The sequence below is a fragment of the Martes martes genome (assembly GCF_963455335.1).
Source record: "Martes martes genome assembly, chromosome: 5".
In the NCBI taxonomy this organism is placed as follows: Eukaryota; Metazoa; Chordata; class Mammalia; order Carnivora; family Mustelidae; genus Martes; species Martes martes.
This window is the reverse complement of record NC_137892.1, coordinates 96026974-96042413: the sequence shown is the minus strand read 5'-3', so window position 1 is coordinate 96042413 and position 15440 is coordinate 96026974. Positions and strand designations below refer to the sequence as shown.

General features: G+C 47.4%; 1 protein-coding gene across 14 annotated transcripts in view; it reads right to left on the bottom strand.

Annotated features, from left to right (window-relative positions):
* P4HA2 (prolyl 4-hydroxylase subunit alpha 2) overlaps positions 1 to 1863 on the bottom strand; it is a 35115-nt gene extending 33252 nt beyond the window's left edge. For 3 of the 14 annotated variants that reach the window (XM_080803720.1, XM_080803712.1, XM_080803715.1), the window contains exon 1: positions 1774 to 1829. Coding sequence is in view for 11 of the 14 variants with exons in the window: in XM_080803718.1 (XP_080659844.1) it covers positions 1082 to 1084 (3 nt within the window). In the remaining 3 variants the exon portion in view is untranslated. Of the gene's footprint in view, positions 1 to 1081; positions 1219 to 1558 lie in introns of all 14 variants that reach the window. The other 11 variants (XM_080803718.1, XM_080803723.1, XM_080803717.1 and 8 more) reach the window with 7 other exon arrangements.
* Between the last annotated feature and the right edge of the window lie 13577 nt (positions 1864 to 15440).

Genomic DNA, 15440 nt, shown 5'->3' with positions numbered 1-15440 from the left:
CCTTCCTCCTCCCTCCTTCTAGGTAAAAGTGCCTATCACAAGTCCCAGGCAATGCCTAGTTGTCATCATGTCTGACTGCTGAGCTCTCAGAGAATGAGGGTGGCCCAACATGACAGCCTCTCTGGGATGAGGCCCCCAGCCAACTCACTCCATCCTTGCTACGTGGCCTCCTTGGCTGGGCCACACAGTGGACATACTTGGCCATCTGAGAATAAGAAAGCCCTAGAAAAGAAGGATTCAAAGCATACTCCTATGAGTGTGTTTAAGTGAACAGAAGAACCTGGGCTATGAGCCCCGGAACCACAATGAGAGACTGTACCCTAGATACTTCAGGGGCAGTTTAAGCACAAGCCAAAGGAAATCTCGGTTCATTTAACAGAAAACTAAATCACAGAACCTGTTGTTCCAGATGTGATACAGGGTGAGAAGCAGCAGCAGCAGCTTACAAAACATTCTACAAATTTTTAGGTGGACAGCAGATCTTGGCAAAATCTGGTACATGTGAGAATGCCCTCCACTACAAAATCATGTCCCCCAGCCCTTGTTCACAGAACCAGGATCTGCTGCAAGGGGGCTGAGGCTGTCAGGCCTCAGACAGTTCACATTGAGAAGCACAAGCCTTACGTGTTCCTCCACAGCAGAAGACACCAGCCTCAGACTTGGGAGGCACACGAAAGTTCTACACCATCTTAAAGATGTCACATTAGAATAAAAGGCCAAGGGCCCAAGTGTCCTGATGTAATAAGTGCCCTGATCCATGCTCAGGCTGAGCAGCATCCACATGCAGGACACAGTACCAGGCACTGCCCTCTCACTTGAAACTCTTGTGGATTGGGTCCATGGGCACCTATCCCGTTAAATGTTCCTTCCTCATCACCTTGCCTCAACTGGAGCGCCCAGGTCTGCTCCCACTCACACGCGCTGTTCCTCTGTCTTACTCAGCTTTCCTCTGACCATTCCAGTTCATAGATCACCTCCTCCAGGAAGCCCTCTGGCCTGAAGCATCCTGTCCTACCAAGTGTCTCCTGTGTCTTCTACCAAGGAGCCACAGCCTGTTACTCCCTCCGAGCACAGCACTCACCATACTGTTCTGGACCTGGACTTTCCCAGTCTTCAATCCGTCTGCCTCGCTAGGCTAGCAACTCCTTGCAGTTTCTGACACAGAGAAGGGTCCGTCTGTTGAATTAGTTAACTAGTTACCACAGGTCTGCGCAGCTGCTGAGGAAAAACAAGCACGTTGGAAAGAGATGTCTAGAGGGGGTAAAAACTTTCTCAACCAACAGCCCGTTTCACAAGCACCAAGCAGGACCCCGCCGGGCCAAGGCCAGAGACTCCCAGCCTTTTGGAGGAAGGAAGGCGGACCTCGCTAACATTAAGCGGCCCCCCGGGGCCCGGCCGACCGCCCCGCCTCCGCCTCTAACCTCTGGCCGTCCTAGAGGCCACGCCGCCCGTTCCTGTTCCCGTTCCCGGGGAGCCTGACGAGGCTGGGCGGCCAAGTTCCGCGCCCAGCCCAGCCGGGAGCGGACGCCTAGGGACCGGCAGGAAGGGCGCTGCTGACCTCACCACCCTGAGCTCGGGGAGGGCACGCAAGCGGCGGGACAGGAACCCAGACGGGAGAAGAAACCGGGCGGAGGGCTTGGAGCTGCGGCCCGGACTGCGCGACCCCCGGTCCCCAACTCCCGGCTCCGCGCGAGCAGCACGCACGGCCCGCCGCCCCAGGCCCATGCACGAGCCCAGCGGCGGCCCCGACCGCCGAGCGGGCGGGGCGCTCACCTGAACACGCGCAGGTCCCGGCGTTTCCAGAACCTCCCGCGGCGGCGCCCGGCCCGCTCTGCGCCTCCTCCCCGGGCGGCTCCGCCTCCCGCCGCGGCCGGGCCCCGCCCGCTTGAGCCGTCGCCACGTCCCCACCTCCTGCCCCCCCGCCGGCCGGCCCTCGCCCTGGCTCCGCGCCCTGACAGCCTTGGTCGGGGGTCGTCCCCGCCTGCGACCCCAGGGAACGTCCCGGCTGCCCTGCACGCCGGAGCCGGGCGCCGGGCGCCGGGAGCGGGCGGGGGCCGCTATCCGCGCCCTTCATGCCGCCGGCTGCTCGCCGCACGTACGCCGCGCCCGCCTCCCCTCGCCCCGCTCCACCTGCGGGACTCGGCCCTCCCTCCTTCTCAGCACCCCCGGCTGCTGCTAAAGGGCCCGCCACCCGATCCTGGCGCGGGTGCGGTGGGGAGCGCCCCTGCCCGCGTGCGGACTCCCCGGGCCTCCGCTCCTGCCCATCTCTTCAGGGGTCCTGCTGGGCACACGCGCTCCTGCTGACCCTCAGCATCATCACCACCTCTGGATTACAGGGGCGCGGGGGCGGGGGGACATCCGGGCCCGGGGCCCGGGTATCAGCGAAGTGGATAGACCAGTGGAGAAGACCTTGAAGGCGACGAGAGACCCGGGGTCCACCCACAGGACCAAGCTCCCGAAGGGATTCTGCCTGTCCCCATCTCCTGTGTCAGACACTCTTCCTAGTGACGAATGTGAGGGTGATGGGTTGATGAGAAGGGGACCAATCAAAGACTGAGCAGGGAGGTGGCATATTGGGGCCAACTCTTGGTTTGCCCAAACCTTTTCATTCAACAGGGACCAAAAGCAGTGGACACCTCATTTGCCTAGGCCGGTGTGTGAGGGAGTGAAGGCTGGAAGGTAGCAAAAACCTCAGCCTGATTTGGAGGAGGCCCTGGCGGCCAAGCAATTTCCCACGCCTGCTCTGTGAACCTTCCTGGTCATGAATGAGGGGAAACACGGTCTGAGAATCTCATCAGGGAGCTAGCCCAGAGTGGGAGGTGCCCCGCCTCCGCCCGGGCTCTGTGGGGATATTCCCTGTGGCACTCTGTCCAGGCTGGCGGCCCAGCCACGGGAAGGCAGGAGCACACACATAGAACTACACACTGCACACATAAAATAAGGAACAAGCCACTGTTCTGGCCTGCGTCAGCCACCAGCCAGAACTCCACTAAAATCAATCAGAAATCTTACTGCATCTGCTGTATCCTGTTAGGACACAGGAGCCTCCCTCTGTCTGCCCAGATTTCCCTGTCCTCTCCCCCATCTCAGGAGCATGCCCTGTGGATCAACCCTTCTCTCTCCTGAAGTTTCAACCTGCCGATCTCAAATGGATCCTTCCCTTGATCTATAAATATATTTAAGCCTCTGGTGTGGAAACAAAACCCTCATTCGACTCCACCAACTACTGCAATGTCTCTCTCCTTTTCCACCCCCGCAAAAGCCCAAGACAGAACAGTCTGTCAATCCTTGTCCTCACTTCTCCCACCCCTCAGGCTCCTACAATGGGCTTTCTGGTGTGCTCACAACACGAAACCAGCTCTGTTAACTCTCTATAACTTCAGAGCCTCAAAAACCCAATAGCCTCTCTTTAGTTCTCCTCTGCTGAAGGCCCCAAACAGCATTTTACACCCTGGAACTCTCATTTTCCTTGGTTTCCATCACCCTCTCACCACTTGCCCCAGCTTCTTCCCTCCCAGTACATCCTCCCCTCCCCTTCTCCTCCTTATGCAGTAAAGTTTAGTCCTCTTCTCAAAGTTCAAGTCTGAACCCAACACTCCAAGCTTAGTAAACAGCACTGTTCTTAGGAAAAATCCTAAAAGTGATCTGTAAGGCCCCACATGATTTGGGCCCTGCTCACTTCTTTGGTCATGCTTGACCTTCTTCCCATCCCTCTAACGGACAATTCTCCCTCCCCATCACACTCCCAGGCCCTTGCACATGCTTTTCTTTTTGCCTAGAAAATCTTCCCTCCTCCCCAATTAAATCCTTCATGTCCCCTTAGAGGGATTTTTCTTATGTCCCTGGCCGGGTCAAAACCTTCTTTAACAACCTCTCAGAGCCTATGTGCTTTGTAACACTTGCCACAGTTGATATAGTTGAATGATTATTTGATTAATGTCTGCCTCCTCCACCTGCCTGGGACCTCCAAGAGTACATTAACTGTATATTTTTGCCCATTATCATATCTGCTGCTCTGATCACAGAACTGGGCTCAATAAATACTTGCTGACTACATGAACGAATGGGTGTCTCTTTAATGCCTTACTCCACCACACACCAGTAGTCAAAGGCCTGGCTAAGTCTTCCACAGGCCCTCAGAGTCCTGTACCGCAGTCATTCCTTAGTGCCTGAATCTTCTGTCTCATAAGGATACTTGCCATTGAATTGAGGACCACTTCCATAATCAAGATGATCTCATCAGATAATCTGAAAATTAATTACATCTGTAAAGTCTCTTTCCAAATAAGTTCACACAAACAGGGCCCAGGTATTAGGACATGGTCGTATCTTTTTAGGGGCCACCATTCACCCCACTACCCCTGACATGCTGTCATGCCCTCCAGGGACTACTGGGCCTGGGTAAATCCATGACGCTCAGGTCCGAAGCTCTAGCCCAGGCCCATTCTAGACCCACATAGCCTTTCATTTGCAGCTGCTTGGTCGGTGAATTCATTATTTCCCCAAACCCTATCCACACCCTGGAACTGTTTCCGCTCTAGCATTTTCTGTGTCTCAGGAAATGAAATGAACATCTCCCAGTCATTTCTGTTTTCTTCCCCACTGCATTCGCCCATTGTAGATGTTACCTAGTGGACTAGACTTGTCTGCCCACCACCACTATCCCAAGGGAAGGACCTGGTGTCTCTCCAGAAAAGATGGCAAAAATACTTGGATACCTCCTACTTGGTAGATAGGTAATGGGATGAGATGTGTGGGTGCAGTACTTCCCTCCAAACAGAGGCCTCCTCAGGCTGCCCCTGATTCCCCCAGCTTACCTGTGATCTCTGGGGAAGGGGAGGGGGGCAGGCTGCACTGCTTGGCCCTGAGGCCTCCCTGGCTGCTAATGACTCTTGCAGACCTGGGCAACCACACAGCAGCAGTGGTGGCCTGGCCAGAATTTATGAGCACCTGGTCCCACCATGAAATTCCCTAGAGCCTGGTCCCCGGGGTCAATCAGTGCTGCACAGAAGGCTTTGTATATGCTGACACACATCTGTACATTTGCAGCACATTCAGCATACAGCTGTCCACTGGACTCTGGGACCACCACCCCACCACTCCAGTTTCTTCACTTGAGGGATTGAGGAAAGACTGGGTGTCCCAGTTGACCAGTACTTTGACTCCAGGCTGGCAACAGAGGGTAGCGAGGTGCAGTTGGAGTGGCCCTACTGCTTCAGAAATAGGGCCTCCCAGGTACTCTGGTCCAGGACCAGCTTGGTGCGTGACCCCAGAGAAAGGAAAGAGAATCTGGCAGAATTTCCAGGTCTCTGTGGGGCCAGCCCTGGACAGAGCCAAGTAGGTCCCCAGAAAGTGCTCCCCAAATCCTGAGCCCATGTGGTTTATGCAAAAAATAAGACAGGCCCCATGGAATGTCCCTTTCCAGCTGCCTCCCCCCTGGACCTCTGCAACCCAAAACAGCGGAATCACCACAAGCTGGACTGTCATTAAAGGGTGGAGAGAGGAGTCCCAGGGCCTTTGGAGCTGTAATTACCCAGCAGGTCCAGGGCAAGCCCTCGTGATAAAGATAGTAGGCTTAGATTTTAGCTTCCTTCCTCACTGCACACTACTCCCTTCCATCCTTGGCAAGAAGCATCAGCTGGTGCAAATGCCCAGAGGACCGGAAGTTAGCTGGGTATGATGCTTACAAATCCTGATATTTTGATATATACAGATAAATAACAGTTTTAAAAGTCATTATTATCGTAACACAGAAGCCCCTCATTCATCCTCCCAAATCTTTGTGCCCAAATTGAGATTGGGCAGGGATTATGTATGAGCAAGGATGAGGGGAGAGTTGGGATAGCTATTGGACATCTGACTTCGCTACTTCCTAAAAGGCTGAAAGTGCAGTGGCTGTACTATTTTTTTTTTTTTTTTTTTTTTTTTTTTTTTAGGCCTTGTGAAAACGTCAGGCAGCTAACAGAGAAGAAGGTGGGGAAGAAATGAGAGGTAAAGCTGCAGAGGTCCCAGGGGCAGATGACATGGGAGGAGTTTAGGAAAGCACCCTGAGGAGAGAGCAGGAGGAGGAGGAGCAGAGCCTGGAGGTGATAGGGAGGGAACTGGTACAGAGTCTACATGACAGGTGATGGTGACCCGAACTGAGAAATGGCAACGCATAGAGGGAAAAGTGGGTAGACTTGACAATTACAAAGAATTAAAATAGGAAGGGCTGTGTTCATTCACTCATTTGTTTATTCAACAAACACTTAGGGGCGCCTGGATGACTCAGTCAGTTGAACGCCCGACTCTTGATTTCATGGGACTGAGCCCCACGCCAGGCTCTACGCTTAGTGCAGTCTACTTCAGATTCTGTCTCCCTCTTCCTCTCATTCTCTCTCTCTCTCTCTCTCTCAAATAAGTGAATAAATAAAATCTTACCAAACAACAACAACAAACATTTATTAAATGTTCCTTCGCCCTATTCTGAGCTTACTTTCGGGGATGAGAACCTACTTCTCATCCACAATGAGGGTTTTTCACCCTTGGCTCCCTCTGCTCTGCTCTCAGAGTAGGTCCTGCTGAAGGGAATCAGTGGCGGCCCCCAGACAGCACAAGAATGAGGAGCCAGTTGACTACCCACAGAGAACATAGCAGCAGCCTTCAAGGTTTCAGACTGACAAGGAATCTTAATCACAATGTCTGATCTCCTTAATCACCAGACTCTTTCCTCCAGGAGGTAACCACCCATTTAATGATGGTTTCAACACTAACTCACTAATGTTACCCTTCCTCTCCCTGTGCCTCATACACCCTCCTATTTTTCAATGAATACATTTCATCTTGCTATAGCGATACATGTTTGTAAGGCACCTTATATCGCTTTTGGAGTGAGATGGGTGTCAGGCCATCTGTGAGTCTCCCTAGCCCAGTCTAATTTGTGCAAATTCTGTACTGTGTAAGTGGGGAAGCTCCATTCGTATCACAGATATTATAGATTTACATATTCATTACAACAGCTTTCCAGCAGATCAAAAAGAAAGTGAGTTGAAAAGTGGGTATCTTCTACTAATTGGTACAAAATCACCATATGCTTATGTAGATCCACGTCCAAGGAGCCTGAGTCACCCATGTGACTAAGGCCCGCTTACACCTGCCTCAAAGACTCCAATCTCTCCTGTGGGCTCTCTACTGCACTCCTGTATCTGGTCTGGTTGTGGCTTGGACTCTCCCCCAGTCCCTGGTGTAGACACTGTCATCCAAACCTGGTGAGCCCTGTCCTCTGCCCCTGTGGGACACTGCCTGGGACTCCAATGTACCCACCACAGGAAGGCCAGAGTGCTCACTCCTCTAGAGGCCCTGACCACCTGACACCACATCAAACATATTCTAATGCACCGATATCCCACAGAAGTACATTTTATCCTTGTCCAACAAGAACATGACTGAGCCAGGAGGGACTAGTTTCCATGACATAATGCTACATTTGCTAACATTTAGTATTTATACTTTCTTTTCATAGTTTTGCGCATTTTTTTCCTATCCCCAGCACTTGTGTGAACCTATGAGATGCCTGATGATCCCTGTGCCTCTGGCGCCTGAAAGACACAACAACTTGGCCCAACTTTTGGTGGAAGGGTCCTTTACCACTAGACACACAGGCACATGCAAACTCATGCACACAGGAAGGTCCAAGCATGCACACACTTGTGGAACTTGGCCTCCCCCATGAGAAGGAAGAAGCCCTCTGCTCTGTACTCTGGCTCTGCCCTTAAACTTGACTCCTACTCAGAACTTGATGTTGACTTTGAACCAGAATCTGACCTGATCCCTGATCCTGAGCCAACCAGATAAGACTTGGGATCAGGAAGATGTCCACCTCCATCATCTACAAGAATCAGAGCCCAAAGGCGAGTAGGAATGCCTAGGACAAGGATTCTCCCTGGCTGAAGAGTAAGTAATCCAGCCAGTGAAGGTGGAGAGACGGCTTTCCCACAATGGCTGGGCCATGAGACACTCTGGGGTTTCAGCCGTCTTAGAGGCAAGCCATGCTCTCCCACCCCAAAAGCTCCAGGCCAGGATGTTCCCCTACCCTCAGCAAGACCTTGGATTTTATCTTGCTCCATCCCGGGACACCAGCAGTTATCTGTGTCCCCAGGCAAAGACACCGGGGGGGGGGGGGGGGGGGGGGGGGGAGGCTGAGAACCCTTGGGGGAATTCTGGTCCTGCCTAGAGAGCTGCATCTGCAAAAATGAGGATGGCCAGCAGAGGGTGCCTGGAGCCCACCATGGGACACCCTGTTAAAGAAGGAGTCCCTGTCTCCTTCAAAAAGCCCCTCCGGGGCCTGATCCAATGCCGTACCTTTCCCATCTGACAATGTTTAGCCAGACCCTTGCTCAGCGCTACCTAAGCTTGAGCAACTGGGGCCGATAGAGATGTTTTCATAGACAATGATCAATGCTGCGACCTCTAGTGGTCAGGAAGGCAGGGAAGATGTGGGGGGAGGATCCCAAAGCCCTTACTCAGCCATGGGTGACCAGGGTCTTTCACAGCCAGTTAAGCTAACTTACAGCTTTACAGGAGGCTCAGAGCATAGGAACCAGGAGGCCTAAGGAAAAAAACAAAGGCTAGTAGCACACTGAAGTTAGGGAAGGAAATAGGGGAGGCAACTGACAGGATTCTGGACATATCTAGAATATTCTGGCTCCCGTTGAAATGAGCCCCTGGAGGAGAGGGACCAGAGGAGCAGGAACAGGCAGTCCTTATGTGGGTTCTTCCAATACTCTAAGCTGTTTCTGTGATTGGGCAGTTAACATATGGAGCACTTTCCCTGTACCAGGTGTAACTAATACTTGACGGACTTGGACAATCTCTGCTAGTCTCTTCAGATCTGTCCTCCTCTCCCACCTTTTCCCCTGCTCTGTGCCCCTGGCTGCTGACCTGTGTGGATGACATCAACCAGGTCTCCCGCTCTGTGACGTCTAATTGCGTCCAACCAATGGGGAATAACAAAGAAACATCAGTCAGAGGGAGGAAATGGATTTGGGGGAGGTTGCCTGCAACCTACACTTGTGGGCCTGGCTCAGTGACCTGTGTAGCCTCAGGATTGTCTTTGAGATGCCCTGGCCATGCTAAGGAACAGCCAGGCCCATCTGTTCTAGAAGGGCTGCCACACTAGGTCACTCAGCCTGAGGCCTCAGAAGCCCACTACACCCTCACTCACCCATAAATTCGGAGAAATCTGTTCACTGGGCTCCTTCTCTGATAATTCCCCCTTTCCACAGTCTTCTGCCCCTAAGTTCTAACCTCTTTAGCATTCCTGAACTCCAAACCCATCCACCACCCCATCCCCTGTCTGGTAAGACTAATGCTTTCTGCTAGTTCTCTCCCTCCTTCCTCCCATGCAACAATGTAGGAAATGCCCCCAGGGAAAAAGCCAGGGTAAATGTGGAACTCAGCACATATTATTTCATTTTCTCAAGGACCATAATCCTTCAGTTCTTACCTGTATTAGTTGTTCTTCAATGTCCTCAAATTGTTCTTTGATATATTTTATTCAATTTTTATAGTTTTTTTTTTTGGCAGGGGGATTAGTCTAATACAACTTACCATCATCGCCAGAAATGAGGTGTTATTCAGCACCATTCTGATGCCAGATTAGAAAGAACAGGAGATTAGTAGCCCCTACTAGCCCAGCTGCTTTCAGCTAAATTAGATTCCTAGACATGTGTGACATCACATCCACATCCTGAATTAGAGCCCCCTATTTTCCTTTCCTTTCCTTTCTTCTTTTAAACTTTTATTGGATTCCAAACATGACTGAGTAATTGGTAATAAACTTACTTCCCTACTGTAAACAACTATAAAACTAGATAAAACATTTATAGCAACTGATTACAGGCATTGGACATCAAATAGCTTTCATCCTCGAGAAGGGAAACAAAAGGTGAATTCCACATTCACCAAAGTTTTGCCTGGGGCATTTTCCAAACCATGGCAGAGGGAAGGGGAACCCAAATGATGCAATGGTCTCAGTGGGTGAAGATACAGATATCAGAGATAAAAGATGAAGAGTTGGCTGAATTTGAGGAGCAGGACATCAAAGAAGAGGGAACCACGTGTACAAGGAGCTCTAGAACTATGCACAGAGGTTGTCTTGAGATTTCATCTAAGTTGCATGTGAGCACAGAAAGGACCTATGAGGACTGGTGGATTGAAAACTCTGGCTCTATGGGGTGCCTGGCTGTCAGTGGACCATGCGACTCTTGATCTCAGGGTCCTGAGTTCCAGCCTGATGTTGGGTATGGAGACTACTTAAACAAAACAAATCAAAACAAAACCACAACTTCTGGGTCTGTGAACTAAATGGGGATTCCAGAGGTCACACAGTGCTGAGACCTGTTCTGGCCAACCAGAGTGGAAAGACCTTGCTGGACATGCTGAGCATTTAATTAAAATCAGAAAAATTCCATGCCTTAGGAATAGGAACTACTCTAGCCATTTTGTATGCACTGCTTTATACTCAGCGGAACAATCAAGCCTAAAATCAAGCCTCGACAGGACCATATCGAGCCTCAGGTAAATTTACTGCCTACCATAACAAACTTAGCACTCTGTAAAGAAGACAGCATAATCCAGACTCTCAACAATGTACCATCTACAGTTCCCAGCATGGGATCAAATATTACCAGGCACATGAAGAAGTAGGGCAATATAATTCCATAACCAGGGAAAAAAATAATGAATAGAACTAGATCCAGAGATAAAAGAGATATTGGAATTAGCAGATAAAGACTTTAAAACAGCTATTGTAATATATCCAAGAATTTTAAATGGTAAGGTGGATATAATAAACAGATGAGTCATCTCAGCAGAAAAAAGGAAACTAAAAAGGAACTAAGTGGAAATTCTAGAATTGGAAAATATAATATCAAAATTAAATTTTACTAGGTAGGCTTAAGAGGAGAGGAGACACTGAAGAAAACAAGTACAGTGAACCTGACATCAAGCCAATAGAAATGATCTAAATGGAAACATAGAAACATGTACAATAGAAAGAAAAAGAAATGAAACAAAAACAAAAAAGAATAGAACCTCAGTGAAATGACAGTATCAAGCCATCTAATGTACATAAAATTGGAGTCCCAGAAAAAGGGAGGAGAAAGAGACTGAAGCAAAAACTAAAAGAAAAAAGAAGTGGCTAAATTCCTAAATATGGTCGTAAAAATTATAAACTTAACCACCGTCAGAAGTGTAGGATAAAGTGGGATAAAAGCAGAGGAAACCACACCTAGGTGCATCATAGTCAAATATCTTAAAACCAAAGATAACGCCTTAAAAACAATGAAAAAACACAAACCGATGACATTAAGAGGAACAATGATAAGAATTACTATTTACCTCTCGTCAGAAGTTAAGCAAGCCAAAAAACACGGAAACATAGAATGATATATTAGATATACTATGAAGAAAAGAAAACAACATAGAATTCTATATCCAGAGGAATTATCTTTAAAAAGGGGATGAGAAATAAAGATAGTTTGGGATTAATTAAAAAGAAATAAATAAAAGCTGAGAGAATTCATCCCCACTGGACCTGCACTACCAGAAACATGAAAGGAAAATTTTAAGGCTGAAAAGAAGCAATACCTGATAGAAATTTGGCTCTAAAAAAAGAACAAAGACTGTCAGCAAATATAATAAGTAAATATAAAATGTTTTCTTGTTTCTTTAATTATTTAAGACTACTGACTGTTGAAAGCAAAAACAGTAACTATGTACTATGTACTAGTTGATGACATTTGTAGAAGTAAATGTACAAGGATGCTAACATAGAGGGAGTAAAAGCAAGTATGTTACGGCAAGATTCTTACATTATATAAGAAGCAGTATTTATCCTTTATTCTTTGCCTTCATTTTCCATGTTATTATCGTTTTTCTAGTTAAAACTATAACAAATTTATTTATGTAAAATTAAAACTAGACTAATATATAACCTAGAAAATGTAAATGTCCCAAAGTGCTATTGTCAACAATAACAACTATCAGTAGTGTACACTGTATTTCTGATACTTTTTATCTCTATGTAATAGAAAAACATTTAAAATGTTTACCTTGGGGCTCCTGGGTGGCTCAGTTGGTTAAGCGTCTGCCTTCAGCTCAAGTCATGATCCTGAGGTTGTGGGATTGGGCTCCCTGCTCAGGGGGGCGTCTGCTTCTCCCTTTCCCCATCCCACCCCCACTTGTTCTCTCCATCTCAAATGAATAAAGAAAATCTTTTTTAAAAACAAAAAAAGAAAAACGTTTACCTTGATGAAAAAGATGTTCATTATAAAAATATTTATCTGTATTTTCTACCAGCCCTTGTGTTTAAGTATATAAATAGTTTATGAAAATATACACGTTGGAAAGATGGTGAATCAAAAAAATTTTTAAGATGTTATTTGTTTATTTGAGAGAGACCCAGAGTGAGAAAGCAAGAGAGAGAGAGAGAGAAAGGACCAGCCAGGGGAGGGGCAGAGAAGCAGACTCCCTGCTGGGCAGGGAGACCAATGTGGGTCTCCATCCAAGACTCTCGGATCATGACCTGAGCCAAAGGCAGACACTTAACCAACTGAGCCACCCAGGCACCCACAGTGAACCAATTTGTGATTCATTTTATAGTGTGAAGAAGTACATAGTATGTAGGATTGTAACTGTTTTATGTGTGTGTAGATAATAAATGGCCTCAACCTGATTTAATAAACTACTCTTTATCCTCTAAATTAAGATGCTTCCTATATCATTTACTGTGAACTCTCTTTTGTTCCACTGATGTATTCCCCTCCCCCACCCCGCCCCTGCTGTGGAGCCACCATATTCTTCAATTACTTTACTTTAGCTTTAGCACACACTGGATGCCTATAAGGGCAAATCTTACCTTATCAGTCTTGACCCAGTTTCTGGTTTTTCATCTTTTGTGTTGCCAAACCCAATTCCAATGTGGAAGGATCCCCCAACACAACACCAAGTGATTCTGACACCAGCAGGGTGTCCAAGAATTTAACTCGATTCTGACATTACCTACCCAGAGATTGCACGAGATTCCACAGGTTAAGGGCTCCGTCCTACTTCAGGCCCTCCACCCCATACTTCAGATACCAAGTCGTATGCCCAGACTGTTACCTGTGTTTCTGACCTACTGGCTATAGATTGTGGCAGTTCTATCAACCTCCTCCTTCAGTACTTTTAATTTCCTAGAGTAGTTCATAGAACTCAGGGAAACACTTACTTAACATTTATCAGTTTATTAAAGGATATGATAAATGATATGAATTGGCAGCCAGATGCAGAGATAAATAGGGCAAGGTATGGGAAAGGGCTCAGAGCCTTCGGGCCCTCTGCAGGCACTCAACTGTCACCCACCTCCCTGTGTTCCCTACCAACCCAGAAGCTCTCAGAATCACACATCCTTTCGGCTTTTTATGGAGGCTTCATTGCATAGTCATGATTAAATAAGTCATTGAACACTGGCAACTTAAACCTGTCATTCCCTGCTACCAAAGTTGGAGGAGAGGGGGTGGGAAGGAAGGTTCCAATTTTCTAATCACCTGGCTGGTTGCCCAGGCAGCCTGCCCCCCCCCACACCCCTTCATTAACATAACAAAAGACACTTACTGCCTTTATCGTGGGAAATTCCAAGGGTTTTAAGGTGTGAGCCAGGAACACTAGGTGAAGGCCAAATACATTGGAGAAATAGATTTTAGTCATCTGAATGACCAAATAAATTATTTTTATAAATGACAATACTCATGTCCATATTAACTCTTTCATTTGATCCTTAGGGTCATCTTGTCAATTTCCCCCACCCAAATGAAGTTTGATTGGAATTGCATTTATCAATTAATAAATTTAAAAATATTGAGTTTTCCAGGTACATGACATATGCATCTATTTATTTTGTCTTCTTTTATATCCATCCTAGAGCAAAGTTGATATGCCTTCTGTGTGCCCTAAATGAATTTCCATGTATTTCTCATGAGTCACTGTTATTGTGAATCGTAAATTATTTTCATCATATTTTCTAATTAGTTGTGACTTAGCACTCTTAAAAACTATCAAAATCTGTACACATATAAAAATTTATCTTATTCTGCACCACCTGACTCAATCCCCTACTAGTCATGATATTTTTTCAATTGATTTTCCTGTATTTTATGGAGGCACAATCATAATATCGTCTGCCGGTAATGATTATTTTGACACTTTCTATTACTTATTACTTATTTCTTTTACTTAACCATTATTTATTTTTCTCTAGTTAGGACATCCAGAGCAATACTGAGCAAGATCAGTGAAAGGGACATTGGATCTTGACATTAATGGGAATTTTAGAGTGTTAAGTATAATACTGGCTTTTGCTTTCCAATATATGTTCTTTAAGATGCCAAGAGGTGCCGGGGTGGCTCAGTCGGTTAAGTGTCTGCCCTGGGCTCAAATCAGGATCTCTGGCTGCTCAGTAGGAGTCTACGTCTCCCTTTGCCCCGCCCCTGTCCCCTCCCTGCCCCCTCCCTGCCCATGCACTCTCTCAAATAAATAGGAGAAAAAATTCTTAAAAAAAAAATAAATAAATAAACTGCCAAGAACATTTCTTTCTCTTCATGGTCTTCCAACTTTTTACTGTGAATGACTGGTAAATTTTTTCAAATGCCTTTAGAGATGATCACAGGGTTTCTTTTTTTCATTTTCTATTAGTCAGTGGATTTTCTAATATTAAATTAACCTTGTAATCCAAGAAAATCTCCAAGGTGGTAACTATTTTAACATACTATGGAAGCGAATTTGTTATATTCACAAACTTGATGGATCTGTCATTTTCTTGCAGGGGCGATCTTGGTGTTAGAATAATAAATAGATCTCACAAGGATTATGGAAGCTCTTCATCTGTCCCTGGCTCTAGAGCATCGAGGTTCTGTGAAGGAGAATGTTTCTGCTCCTTCTCTGGGCCAACAATGCTTCATGCTTGAATGCCCAATGTCACAGCTCTTTGTGGCCAGCTGGTCTTAATCCTGGACACAGCTACTTCTCAGGGCCTACTGGTCCCAGGGTTCTGGGCAGCACCCATTCCAACACTCAGTGCATCCCTAGTCCAGACCTGCCATTTTCTCTTTCTCTTCCCCAAGATGAGACAGCTCTTGTTTAATTCTCATCCCATAGAAGTTGTCATTACACATTCTTTTGAAACTATTCTGGCTTCTCACGTGGGAGAGGCATGTCCCCTCCCTGATGCTTAGGCAAGACTGCATTCCCACAGATTCGCTGATCTCTCAGGCAGCAAACAACCTGATCCGGAGTCCTCTCAGTGGGGGCTCAAGTCAGATGTTTGCTCCTACCCTTGTGGGTTGGTATGAGAGATGTGGGGTGTGCGTGTGGCCCCCAGCACTGCGGGCTCCACTGCTCATTCCCCACTGCTGAGCCTGGCT